We start from the raw sequence: 13,826 nt of genomic DNA, 5'->3' as shown, positions 1-13,826 counted from the left end.
TCAGAGCTACAGAGTAAGCTCAGCCTTCCTGAGGACTGAACTGCAACCACAGCAGTATTTTAGCAATATTTTGGGAACCCGAGAAGCTGCATCCTCTTAGGATGGGAGGTTTATATGATTTTGCATCTTTTTAAATGTTTCACTAGTGAATCTGAAACACATTAGTCATTAACCCTTTTCCCACTTACAAAATAAACTTATTAATGTGTTATATTCATAAAGATAATAACTGAGATATGAAACTTAAGAAAGTTTGTGGGAAAGTTGGTTTTCAAAGAGAAGAATCTCAGAATGAAACTAAAGGGCATGGTGTGGTAGACACCACCCTTAAGAAAAATGTTATACTGCCAAAAAAAATATGTAACTACTTATTAACATGCCTGACCTCTAGCTGAAAACTATGTCTTGCGATATTTAATTGATACATGCTCATTCTAGAAAACTTAATAAATCCTGAAACAAAAACTGAAAGGAAGCCATACTCAATTCAAAACAGTTCCTCTACCAAACAGACACATAAAACCTACCAGTTCCTAGAATGTACTATAATTGTTACAGAACTATCATGGAAAAATTCAAATAACTTCTATATAATTGAAACAGAAAATACTTAAATTTTAAAACCAACTTTTGCCAAAACTAAAGGCTATGCTTCTTTCATACATGGTTTATTTAATCTGAAGGCATAAATCAGATTACTTGTTTATTAAGGAAAGTTCTTTTAGAATTACTCAAGTTATAAACACACTTACCCATATATCATAATATGTAAGTAACTGCACTCCCAAAAAAGTGCATAAAAACCCTTTGGAAACATGAGAGACTAAAGCCTGTAATTTTCCAGATCAGAACAATTTATTACGCTCAAGCAATAAATACTTCCCTACATACACATAACGCTAAAAATGTTACAGTAATTTCTTGGCATATTTCTTTCATGCTCACTGATTTAAATTTGAAGTATTTTCATCATATGAATTATCAATCTAGTTAAAGCACCATAAAAATGTAAAATGTCATAACTATTGTTACCTGAAAAAGAAAAATAAATCACATTGCTAAATATATCTATTCCCACTTTTTGTAAAGGGTACTTTAATATTTTGTATTTTAAAGTAATTTAGACTTAACAGAAAAGTTGCAAAAAATATATAGATTTCAAGCTTTACCCACCTTTCCCTAACATTTACATCTGACATAACCCTCGTAGAATTTCCAAAATTAAGAAATTAAACACTGGTACAGTACTACTAACTAAACTATAGACTTCATTCCAATGTTGCCTGTTTTCCCACAAATACCCTTAAAAGTATTTTTTAAATAATTTTTTTCCACAAGAATCCCAAATTCACAAGGTTATGTTAAGGTTTAATTTATTCCAAATACTGTGGAAGAAACAAAGGGCCAAACCTGTTTGTATTTCTATCTCTGCAAACCAGTTTGCTTAAGAGAACTTAACATATCAGATCTATTATAATGTAAAACTAAACACTTTGTTGTATAATATATATTACAACCCAGCTTTTAAGAATTCGGGTCAAAGAGGAATGACTTGCCAGCTATTTGGCTTCTCACCATGGAAAAGAGATTTTCAAACAAAAGTAAAATGATTTCACTTCCTTGAGTCTGACTCGATTCCTTTTCACAAAAGTTATTTTTAATGACCATTAAAAGCCTAGAAGGCAGACAGTGAGCCTCCAATAAGAATACTGGCATTAGAAATTCCCAGAATATTAACAAATTAGAAATTGTAAAGATGGAAAACAATTTTTAAAATGGAATGTTTATAGTAAATAAAGTCCACGTGAACCACAAACTGAATTCTTTTTTTCTTCTAGTAAGTTTAGCATTCCATTTCTGATCTCTGGAATCCAAACTCCCTATAGTCCATTTCCAGAAATGATTAATTAATAACCATATAAATTCCAAACCCTTCCCAAAGAGGACAGGAGATTGAGAGCACTGCAGAAGGGGAAGAGCAAAGTCCCATGTGTATAAATCTCAGTCGCACAAAAAAAACACACTGATCACATAAAATCTCATGATTTCGGCCATTGGGTGGCCTAACCCCCTTGTGAAACCCTTGTGAAAAATGTTCATTTCAAAGTCAGGGAAATGCCAGCCAAGTCTAACTTCCTACAATCATCCCTCTCCCTCCCTTCTGTATCAGTTTAATTCTTGTACAATGTGAATACTTGCAAATGATCAGCATTCACATCAGCTTTTTATTCAACAAACTGTGCTTGCCTGTTAAACCTAAGACTTCATGCTAAGTGTTTTATGGGGAACCAAGAAGGAAAAAAATATTAACTTAGCCTTCAAGGCGCTTACAATCTATCGCCTCTATCCCTAAATTGATTATCACAGCAGGTGTGTCAGGTGAAAAGCAGCCAATTATTATAACATTCCAGAAGAATCCTAAAAAGAAGTAAGTATCAATGTCACTCATAACTTTCCCAACATACACAGAGAAACTGACTTTTCCAAAGCATTAGGAGCCCCACACCTACACTATCTAAAATGTAAAGTGGAGAGAAAAAACATAATGCATGGCAACATATCTGATCGTTGTATACACAAAATTTGCCAACTTCAAATATTTACAGTTTCAACATTTCAACATAATCTCTCGGATACCATGCTTCATTCCCCCTTTGCCCACTAACATACTAGGATAACTCAGAAAGCACAACCCAGTTAATGGTATAATAACAAATAGGATGATGTATTTCCTCTGAAAGAAAAAAATATGGCTAAATTTTAGTAAAAGTTTCTTTGGGTTTGACAGTTTAAATCAGCCTTCACAAGGACACAGGTCAGTACTACCTAATGCTGAAATCCTTTCTAATGATAAAAGGACTGATGCTTTAAATAAGCTACATATATACTTGCTACCATCCCCTTGCACACAACTTAAAAATCCATCCAAACGCTACTTGACAGGCTTAACTTTAAACAAATCTCCGCCAGGGAGTTATGAATCTTAATAAAGAGAAAACCATCACTAAGGCCCTCATATTTGGCTTCTAACACTAACCAGTTACCAGGCTCTAAAACTGGTGAGTTGACTCCATAATTTGCTAATAAGAAAGAATGAAGGCCAAAATTTGCATCAATTTTATATCAGGCAGCAGTGTATCGTTTTAAATCCTGGAGCACGTGCACTTACGAGACAGTTAAGGAAATACTAGACTTAGGGAAAGGGTATTTCTTTATTGAAGTTGACAGTTTGCATTTCACAGTACAGAGCAAACTGCCAACCACAATCTCATTTTCATCTTTGCGACCCACTGCGGTCAAGGGTCCTGGAGCTCAGCAACACACAGGACACAGGCATCTGTGCCTATCTATGTGCACCGAGGACTCCAAGAAAGTAAAAATTTATGTTTCCAGAGACCAGGCAGCCAAACATCTCCAATGTTTAGAATATGCATTTTACCGTCAGTGAAAAACCCCTTCACCAAAAAAAATTTTTAAAGGTCCAACTTATTCATTCCTCCCTAATAAACATAGAAACCTGTTTTGCAACCCAAGTTTATGGCCAAATTACTGGGGGTTTTATTATATTAAAAACAAGAAGCCCAGGTCCACCATTATACGTGGACCTTAATGAAACTAATATATATGAAAAAGTGTGCAAATGTGCACGCGTCTGCCGTGCATCCACATGTGTGCTCCAGGTACTGATGACAATCTAGAGGTAACCCCTGTAACACTGTGCGGCATTGGGCCCACGCCTGACCCCCACCCCTGGGGTCTACAGGTCCTCTCCGCGAGGGGCTCCTCCCGGCTCGGCATGCCCCCGCGCGTGTTACTAGACACACGCGCGCGGGTGAGCGCGCGCGAGCGCGCACACACACACACACACACACACACTTGCACGCACAGTCCCTCTCTTCCCACCTGGGACCCCGGGCGCCGGGGCTGGGTTAACAAGCTGCCACTGGCCGCAGCGCTCCGCTGGGGACCGAGGGCGGGTAGGTGGGGCCCGGAGAGCGCAAGGCCGCGTTGGCCCGGGGCCTGGGAGCCTGGACGCTCCCTCCTGGGCTGCCGGGTCCTCCCGCTGGGACCGACGAGAAACGCCCGCCCAGGCTCTTTGGAGCCGCCGCGCGACCGTCTCAATAAGCCGGGGTCGCCGGCCGCGAGGGGCTGGGGGCGGCGGCAGGAAGGGCAGGGCGCCGGGCGAACGCCACCACCGGAGCTGCTGCAGGGTCTGGACGATCGCCGCGAGCGCAGCCGGGCACCGGCGACCCGGCTTGGCCGCTGCTCCGGGTCGTAGAGATCGCTCAGCGCCCACGCCCGGCGGCCCGGGGCTGCCGCGCCGAACTTCAAGCAAAGTTTTCTGCTGTTCCTCTAGGAGCCGGCCGGGGACTCGGAGTGGCAGCGGTCCGCCCCAAGCACGAGGCCAGGCCGCGGGGTGCGGGGGCGAGACGAGGGTCCGAGCTTTGAAGCTAGTGCTCGGGGCTCGCCGGCTCCTGCTGCCCGAGTTGCCGGTGCCCGCCCTCCCCACCGGCCCCTTCTCCAGCGCCGGCTAACGAACAGCAGCTGTGCCGGGCCCGCCGCGCCCCCGCCCCGGACCCGCTGCGCCCCCGCCCCGGACCCGCTGCCCGCCTCGGGCTCTCCAGGCCTGGGAGCTGCCGGCGTCCCGGGCCCCCGCTCCGGCCCTCGCGTCCCCGGCGGCGGCACAAACGGTCCCACCTACCTGAAAACGTCTCCCCTGCTGCAGTTAGCAAAAGTCCGGCCAAAGTCGCCAGGCATGTCCCAAGTCTCCTCATGTTGCCGAGTGCGCGCCGGGCCGCTCCCAGGCGGCGCTGGGTGGGCGCGCGAGGGCGGAGGGCGGACGGGAGCTTGGATTTCCAGGCAGCCAGAAGAGAAAGGTAAACAGCCAAAAACAGAACCGGAGCTCCAAAGTGTCAACAGTTGCAGAAGTCCGAACTCCGGCAGCTCCAGAGGCCGGGGGAGAGGGTCCTGGCTCCTCTTCCCCTGCCGCCTGCCCCACTAGGCGTATGGCGCGGCTGCGAGAAGGAGCGGAGGGCGCGCCCGCGGAGCCAAAATCCGCCCTCCGTTCCGGCGCCTGCACCCGCCGCCGCTCTCCTTCCCCTGCTCGGAACCCGAGCCGCCGGCCGTGGCCGTGGCGCTGGGCGCGCGCGTCCTGACCGCCGCCTCTGCGCCCGCAGGCGCGAGCCCAGCCCCGGGGGCGGCGGTGCGCCGATGGCCGAGCCCGCGCCGGCTCTGCGCGGGGCTCTTGCTCCGCGACTGACTGGCGGTGCCCCGCAGGCCGGCTGAAGGGAGCGCCCACGTCACGGCCGCCCGGCCCCGCCGCGGCCCGCTAGAGGGCGTGAGCGCCCAGCCCCGCCGGCCCGCGCCCCGGCGCTCCGCGGCCGCGGCGCCTCCGGGAGGGAACTCGACTGGGGGCGGCCGCCGCCGCCGCCGCCGCCGCCGCCGCCGGTGCGGCGTCACCCGCGCGGAGAGGAGCGGCGACACCGCTTCCACCCTCCCCCTCTCCCTCTTTTCCCCAGCCGCGTCTTCTGCTCTATGCCTGGCTTCCGGAAGGGTGACTATGTGAGGGCTGCGCCTCAGCCAGAAGTTTGTCCCGGGTCACGAGCACCTAGTAGTTTGTGCGAGCGGCGGGCGGGACCAGCGGCCTGCGGCCCGGCGGGCGCGGCGAAGCAGCTCCGTCCTCGCCGCCCGGCGCCGGACGGCGGTGTAGCAGAGCAGGGCCGGCTGCGCCCGGGCGTCGCAGGACCCGCGCTCCCCAGCCGCCGCGGGGAAGGCGAGCCGGCAGATCGAGCAGGATCCGAGGGGCCGCGGCCGGAGCGAAGTTGGCGGGCGCCGAGGACAGAGCGGGCGCCCGCGAGCGCCGCGACCCTGCAGCGCGCCAGCCGGCCCGCGGGAACAGAAGCGCCTGTCCCCGGGGCCCCCGCAGTCGCGAGGTTGTCCCGCGTGGGACGGAGCGAGCTGCGGGCAATGCCCCGAAGGCGGTGGTCACGCCGAAACGAGGCTTTGGACCTAACCCCTGATTTCTGTAAGAGGTGCAAAGTGTTGGGGAACGGGTGCGGAGGAGGCGTGGGTAATGAATCAAACCATGTCTTGAAATAGTTAATTTACCATTTTGTGCTTGGGATGACTATTTTATTAATTTAAAAGCTTCTGATGCTTCAGTAAAGAGGTTCGCTTTATCAAATTACAAAGGAAAAAAAAGGTGATTCTTCTCTCTCCCTGAGAATAAGCACACTGAGCCAACACCCCCCAGCTGGAGACGCCAGTCCTAGCTAATAAACGCAATAGAGGGGCTTGGGAAGAGGTTAAATTAGAAACCGAAGTAACTAACGAAAGTAACACTGTGTTCTAGCACGGGCAATGACACGGGCCAAAAGGCAAACCCATGATGCAGGTGTGCCCCAGAGCTCTCCTGCACTGCTTCCACCTAGTGCTTATAAAAGCCCCAAAAGTACGTTGATCCCACGCTGACCTCCACGCGGCCTCCAGCGGAACCCAGAACCAACAGACAAGAACCTCGCCGGGGCAAATTTTGGGACTAGAGGACTTTTGCTTTTGGTGTCCCAACAAAAACTCCTTCAGGAATTCCACTTACTGGATCCTTATGAGAAGTGCTCTTTAAAGGGCTCCATATTAATCATTTACTTCTTAATGATTTTACATCATCCTGCTACTTCTCACAAATACGTATTTGTTGAGCCTTATCTTTAAACGCAAAATGAACAGTTGAAGTATCAAAGCAGGAAGGGAGCCACATACCTCAAAGGCTCAGCAAGTGAGGACAGTCCAATCTGCAACCTGGGCTTCCCATTTATTAAGGGCATGTGTGCACTGTGATGGAGCCTAAATTTGCCTTTTTTGAATGGTAATGTGCTTGCCAATGCAATTTTTATGCTGGGAGATGCATGGAGCATCCAGATGAGGTAAAAGTCAATCTAGTTGCTTTCTTTTTTAGTAACTTCCTTAAACTGGGTGAAGTTAATATTAGGGTAGGATTTCCTTTGCAAACTACGTTAATTCTTTCAGCAAATATCTCTTAAGGCCATACTATATGCCAGACACTGTGGTGCATGCTGGAGGTTGTCTTAGGCTGGGCTCCCCCAGAAAAAGACCTGGAGGTGAGGGTATATGTGCAAGTGATATCTACTAGGGAACTAATCCCAGGAAGCAGTACAAGAGGAATTGGAAAGTGAGACAAAGGGGCAAAATAAAATAAAATAAGCCAATATAGGTATATCAATGAGCAGGTTACCACTGTGGACAACTGGGACTCACCCCGCTGGGGACCTCAGAAGAAAGTGTGGAACAGCCTTAGCGTGGAGCACCCACAGGCAAGGAATGTGGAAGGTGCCTTGGTGGTGGGTTGGGAGGCAGCTGTACTTGTAGCTTTTCTTTGCACCAGAGGAGAGAAAGCCCTGCAGAGATTCCAACTACTGCTACCCTGGTAACCTGAAGATACCTTGTCCCTTCTTCCTGTTGTTAAAGCTTAGTGGGAGGGTCAATGAGTTTGCATTATCTGTTTCCTAAACATTACAATGTTAAGCCTCTACCCCTATAAGCCTGCAATCCACATTGCAAGCAGTGACAGATTTTTACCAGGGGCTCCTTCTGTTTCCATTTCTTGACAACTGTTTATTTACTCTCTCTTACAGATAGGTAACTGGTCAAAGCAACTTTGAGCCCAAATAGAAGGCCTCTATTGAAAATGAATGGATTAGAGGTACAGGTCTGTGATTCAACAGACCTGTACCTCTGAAACAAATAATGCAATATATGTGAAGAAAAAAGAAGAAGAAGATAGCAGGAGAGGAAGAATGAAGGGGGGGAAATCGGAGGGGGAGATGAACCATGAGAGACGATGGACTCTGAAAAACAAACTGAGGGTTCTAGAGGGGAGGGGGTTGGGGGGATGGTTTAGCCTGGTGATGGGTATTAAAGAGGGCACGTTCTGCATGGAGCACTGGGTGTTATGCACAATCATGGAACACTACATCAAAAACTAATGATGTAATGTATGGTGATGAACATAACAATAAATATTAAAAAAAAGAAAATGAATGCATTAGACTTTCCCTAAGGAAGGGACGCTGTAGGAATCCTCCCAGAGGGACATTTGCTTTCACTTCTTTTTTCAGCAGGCAAGATTTTTTATTTTAGTCAAACTACAGGATACTCATGGCTCTCTGGGGACAATAGTGACATTTACAGAATGGCTGGTCAGAGTTAGGGCTTTCAAGCCAGCCCCTAATATTGGTGGGCTTGGGGCAAGAGTATATAAATGGAGACACATGTCAATATCTCAAAGTTATTAATCAAGTTAGCATATTATTATACATGTGTTGTATTTTCCTATCCTGACAAATTAACAAAAATACTGAAAGGTAAGAAAATCTATAGTTTTTATATGAGAAAAGTCAGCAAAATATCAGACATCTGAATATATCATTATGCACATTTAGATCTGTTGATAGTCTGACTATATGGAGAAGTAATCAAAGCATAGATGATTCATATATTAATATTTATAAAATTGATTTCCCCTTTATTTTAGTAAAATCACTAATATGTTGCTATAAACAAGATTGTCACATAATTTGTATTCACCTGTCAGTAATGATCTGACTCTATGCTGTTCTGTGTGTGAGAACCCAGTCACATATCAGTTTTGTTTCTCAGTGGCAAAAACAAGTGCTCAGGAGCCACATATGGCTGGTGGTCACTGTATTCAACAGCACAGATACGGAACATTTTTATTATCACAGAAGATTCTATTGGACAACAATGCTAAAAGATTACTGTATTCAAATTATATAAAATTTGAATATATATTTTCATCAAAAATGTCAATTAAAATTTCTAAATCAGAAAAGTATAATTACCATCCTGTAATTGTTGAAAGTTATTTTCTTCCAAATGGTTCAAAGTTATCAGAATTAAAATGCAAACTACAGATTATGATTATGAATACCAACATTGAAATAAATAAAAATTATTCAGAAAAGGCTTAAAATTTTTACTTAACCATTTGAAAATTCAATTATACCTTATTAATTTTTTACTAAAATGGAAACCTACCCTATTAGCAATTCTAGCACATCGAGCCCTGTGTCAATGTAAAGAATCAGTATCATGTTTCACCTGCTATATTTTAACAGTAATATTACTTAATTTGGGACATATTCCTCAATCACCATGCTCAACTATATGCAAATACTATACTAATGTGTGACTCTTTCCAGAACCATGAATTAGAACATGAAGAGAAGCAAGAAAATTAATGGTTGGCACTACTAGGAAATACTTCTCATTATTTAAAACGGTTTAATATTCTTGCTATCTGAAAGGAAGGACTTGATTTTTAATTAATTTGACTTTTCTTTTAACTAAATTCTCTGACACTACACCATCTACACACCTAGGAGTGTCCATCTGCCATGTTAGGGCACAGGGAAAGCCACAGTGCTGTTTCAAGTCCATGGGACAAAAGTTGCAAAGCCTGAATAGAGTTGGCTTTGAGATCAGATGTTTAGGGTCCTGTTTTATGCTCTCTCATCACTGAACACCAGAACCCTAGTGACAGAGGTGACCATGTGTCCCTTAATAAATTCATTTGTATAGGTTGTGATACTCAGGGCCCGATGAGGCACACACTCAGGGCAGGAGCCCACTTTGCCGGGTCTGCAGGCAGAACTGCCAACTATCGTTATGCAATGATGATATCTTTGGCAGTAATTACTCTGTTCTTGAAACTTGTCCAAACCTCACTAAAGTCAAAATGTAAATTAAAAAAAAGAAAGAAGAGAAAACTGATCTGACCATAATACATCCCTACCTATCTGAAATGTTATGTTGAATTTCGAGGTTAACCATATGCAGAAAGTTCCTAACCATCCAAAGTACCAGGCCCACCAAAAAGCATAGACAGAATCATTTAAATATCTGCCAAGGTCACTTAATTGGAGCTATCATGACCCAGCAGAAATGGAAAAGAAAAGATTGTCATTGTTTCTGCTACTCATATTCTCATTTCTAGGCCTTGCTGCAATGATTAATTACCATTTTTAGAAGTGTATTTAGATTCTGAAAGTGTATATTGAGATAAGAAATGTAAATAAGCATGCTTGTATAGGTTTCCACAATGATGTACTGTATTCTCTTTCCTTGATGAACGATAGTGTGTCCTTGAAAAAAAGGGAAGAATGAAAAGAAGGAAGGAGAGTGGGATGGATGGATGAAAGAAGGGAGAGAGGAAGGATGAATGGAGGGAAAGAAGGAGAAAGAGAGGGAGTCAGAGACAGAGATAGCTAGCTCAGAGTTTGGAGTCCAACTTGATTGAGTCCCAACAGTGTGATTTAAATTAGTTAATTTCTGTCTCCTGGCTTGTGGGAAATGGTATCACATGTGAAACTGTGTGAACTGGGAGGCACTGAACAAACCTGATACGTTCATTGCGTTGATCTCTGGTTAAGCAAGGCTTTAAGTGAATCGCATCCCAATCTCTGCGCCCCCCCCCCCCAAACCATTTGTCTTTACCTCTGGGAAGTGTGAGCCAGGGGGCAGCAGTGGGGAAACTGGACACAGTGATATGCAGAGCCCTGCACTATACACACACTCACCATTGGATTCTACTCTGCCTGGTCATGAGAGGAGCAGAGATAACTTTTCACCCAGCACTTCACAGGTTCACTCACTTCTGAATGTGTATCTCATCACGTAGGCATTTTCTCATCTCACAGCCATCACGATGAGGGTGAGTATGGTATAATAAGATATTTTGAGAGAGAGGGAGAGGGAGAGACCACATTCACATAACTTTTATTACAGTATATTGTTATAATTGTTCTATGCTATTATTGGTTAGTTAATCTCTTACTGGGCCTAATTTATAAATTACATTTTCAACATAGGTATGTATATATAGAAAAACACATAGTATACATAGGACTCGGTACCATCTGTGGTTTCAGGCATGCACTGGGGGCCTTGGAAGGTATTTCCATTCCTGGAAAATAAGGGGTGGAGGGAGACTATACTGCACATGAAACCTGAGAGAATGAGATGAAAATGAAGAACACATCATTCATTAGTTTTTCACAAGGGTCAGAAGGAACCAGGTCATTTAAACTTTCACCAATGAAACCCTGTTCTCACCTGAACAAAAGAAGAAAGAACAGGGGCAGGTGCCCTTTTCTGTAGCTGCTTATATCCTACCTAAGGTCAGAACCTGTCACTGACAAAAGGCAAAGCTCATCCAAGCACAGTTCAAAGCCACTTTTGTATAAAGGCTTAAATAACTAGGATGAATTTTTAGATGCCCCGGGAATTCCTTCTCATGGCCTAATTAAAAGGGGAGAAGTAATAGGTTTTAGTTCTTTGCTTTGCCCACAATACCCTGGGAATATAAATTAATCTCCTAAAATGTTGATACTAGGGCAATGAATTTGCATATTCTTTTTAAAAACCTTAAACCTCACACCATTAGTCTGTGTGACATTGAGCAAATCATTTAACCTCTCTGTGTTTCAGCTTCCTTATCAGTAAAATGAAGGTAATAATTGTGCCCATTTCACAGTTATGAGAATTAAATGAGATAATAATGTAAAGCGTTTAACACAGTTCTTGCTGCATTATTAGTGACATACAAGTTCTTGTTATTAACCACTGATTTTAAAATCAAATACTAAAGAGAGTTTAGATGCAGAGTTCTATGCTGGGGTTCTGTAGGTAGACATGGGGGAGAAATATCTAACTGGGCCCAGATACCAGTTAGATGGGAAGACCTTCAACAGATATTCCTGTCCCTTCTCATCAGACTCTTCTTTGGGGCATAAATGCAGTTACATCAGCTCCCAGATCCAACAGCAGATTATATGCAGTAAAACTACATGGTTTATCATGGTAGGCCCTTCCTGATTGCTCATCTGCAAAATGAGAAGAGTGCTTTCTGTCTTGTCTACCCCATCGCATTGTAAGAGAGTTGATGTCAGTGTGCATGAACTTTCTTTATAAACAGGCCCCTCAATTAATGAACTTAAAGTTTATTATGTAGCTCTTCTAGGCCATTTTACCACGTGGGGCTGAAAGTTCACAATTTGCAAATAGGTCATTTTTTTTTTTTAAATCTGTTTCTGATGGGAACTTTTACCTTTTCATTATTTTAGATAAAATGGAGAGGTAGGTTGATTTCCTCGAAAAATTCCCTACTTAGTCGTGGGGTCCATAGCAAGATGGATCCTACCTGGTGATCTCAGTATACTAGAAGATGTCATTTTCTTCCAGCCATGTCCAAACTGGAGTTCCCAGAATAGTAGAAACAGGAAGTGACCTGCTGGAGAATCTCTGGAACAGTCTGATTTCTGTCGCCTCTGCGGGTTGTTTTGTATACTGTGCACGGAGGGACACCTCTCAGGGTGACTTCCCTGCTCTGTGTCAGTAGGACACTAGGGCTACTTTATATTGAGGGGCCCACTGGGGAAACAGGTCACATGGTGCCCTTTCCTTCCACTGCCACATCCTGCAGGAGGGGACACAAAGCCCACACAGAAGCACCCCTCTGACCAGAATAGCCTGTCAGCCCTGCCCCTCCAGGACAGGAGAGCCCCACGGCAGGCTCTTTCCTGTCTGGAAGCTGGGCTGTCGCTACATCACCAGCAGCACTGAGGACATTAGTCTCAGTCAGCACCCTCCCACACACACATCAGGGGTGGTTTTGGGGCTGGTTCCATGGATATGGAAAAAGACCAAGAAAGAAACTGATTTAGGAGGATTTCATCAGAGTCCTCCAGCAATCACTGTACAGTCTCTCTCCTTCTTGTGTTTAAGTCACCAAGAAGTCCTAGAAAAAAACATTTCCTGCGATCTCTTTTTGGAGCTGGAAAGCGTCAGAGGTCTGCTAGCTCACTCTGAGAGTGTGAAATGACACTTAGCTTCCAGAACCACGGTCAGTTCAAAGGCACAGGCTCTAGCCCACCACGCAGCAGCTCCTTTCCACGTGGGGATTCATTAAAGGACAGAGTGACTGTCTTTGTGTCCCTCTCTTTTTTCCAGAGGCTTTGAACTAATGTTTTATATTAGTTCTTATGCCTTTGTATAAGATAACTGTTTTTCTCAGAACACAGTTTGGAGGTTAGTGGGATTTTCCAAAACTTGGGGTGGAAATCATGGCACTGTATCCTTTCCCATGGATCCTTATTTCCTTTTTATTTCACTTTCTTTACAACAAATCCTTTGAAGTCAATAGGTATGTTCCTTAAAGCTCTGCTTGACTAATACTATTAAGAAACGTTACGCCAACAGTGTCAGTCCCACCTCAGATTAAATTATTGCAACAATGGAGTCCTAGGTCCTGTGATCTGTAATAAGGCTGAGTTTCCCGTAGAATATGAAAAAAACATTTCACTGTTAACATCAAAGAAAAGATCATCTTTACTTTCTCTTCATCTCAGATATTTTAAAGTTTCCAAATGTTACATTTTGAATTGATTTCTAGACAGGCATTACAGTCAAGTTGAGACAAGCCTTAGAGGAAAACATTCAGACTTATTTCAGTATGATTTTGGAGCTAACATTTATGGAAGGCTTACTATGAACAAAGCCTTTTGCCAGGGCATTAAAACTCTGAAAGACAAGTATGTTCATCATGCCCATTTTAGAGATGAGGAAACTGAGGACTAAAATAGAATGACTTAGATCTTATAAAGATAAGACAATAAAATTAGACAATGGGCGCCAAGCTACTCACTGGAGGAGCTGCAATTTATGGGCAAATATTCTAATTTTGGGAGCTCCTTTTCCTGACCACTCTGCTGCATTTCCATCTTCATCTT

The 13,826-nt window shown here is 44.5% G+C and overlaps 1 protein-coding gene and 1 long non-coding RNA gene across 3 annotated transcripts in view; one reads left to right on the top strand and one right to left on the bottom strand.

Annotated features, from left to right (window-relative positions):
• PTPRM (protein tyrosine phosphatase receptor type M) overlaps positions 1-5,232 on the bottom strand; it is an 810,901-nt gene extending 805,669 nt beyond the window's left edge. For both annotated transcript variants that reach the window (XM_045887027.3, XM_045887028.3), the window contains exon 1: positions 4,703-5,232. In XM_045887027.3, coding sequence (XP_045742983.1) covers positions 4,703-4,775 — 73 coding nt within the window. In that variant the 5' untranslated portion in view covers positions 4,776-5,232. The remainder of the gene's footprint in view (positions 1-4,702) is intronic.
• Positions 5,233-5,364: 132 nt separating this feature from the next.
• Positions 5,365-8,879, top strand: LOC123852751 (uncharacterized). The gene is made up of 2 exons (XR_008507050.2): positions 5,365-6,025; positions 7,653-8,879. It is a non-coding gene; the product is annotated as an uncharacterized LOC123852751 (long non-coding RNA).
• Positions 8,880-13,826: the final 4,947 nt, after the last annotated feature.

This window comes from Mirounga angustirostris, unplaced genomic scaffold (genome assembly GCF_029215605.1).
Source record: "Mirounga angustirostris isolate CCGP_5_RB_7025 unplaced genomic scaffold, mMirAng1.0.hap1 SCAF_14, whole genome shotgun sequence".
Lineage (NCBI taxonomy): Eukaryota > Metazoa > Chordata > Mammalia > Carnivora > Phocidae > Mirounga > Mirounga angustirostris.
This window is presented reverse-complemented; position numbering and strand designations above follow the sequence as displayed.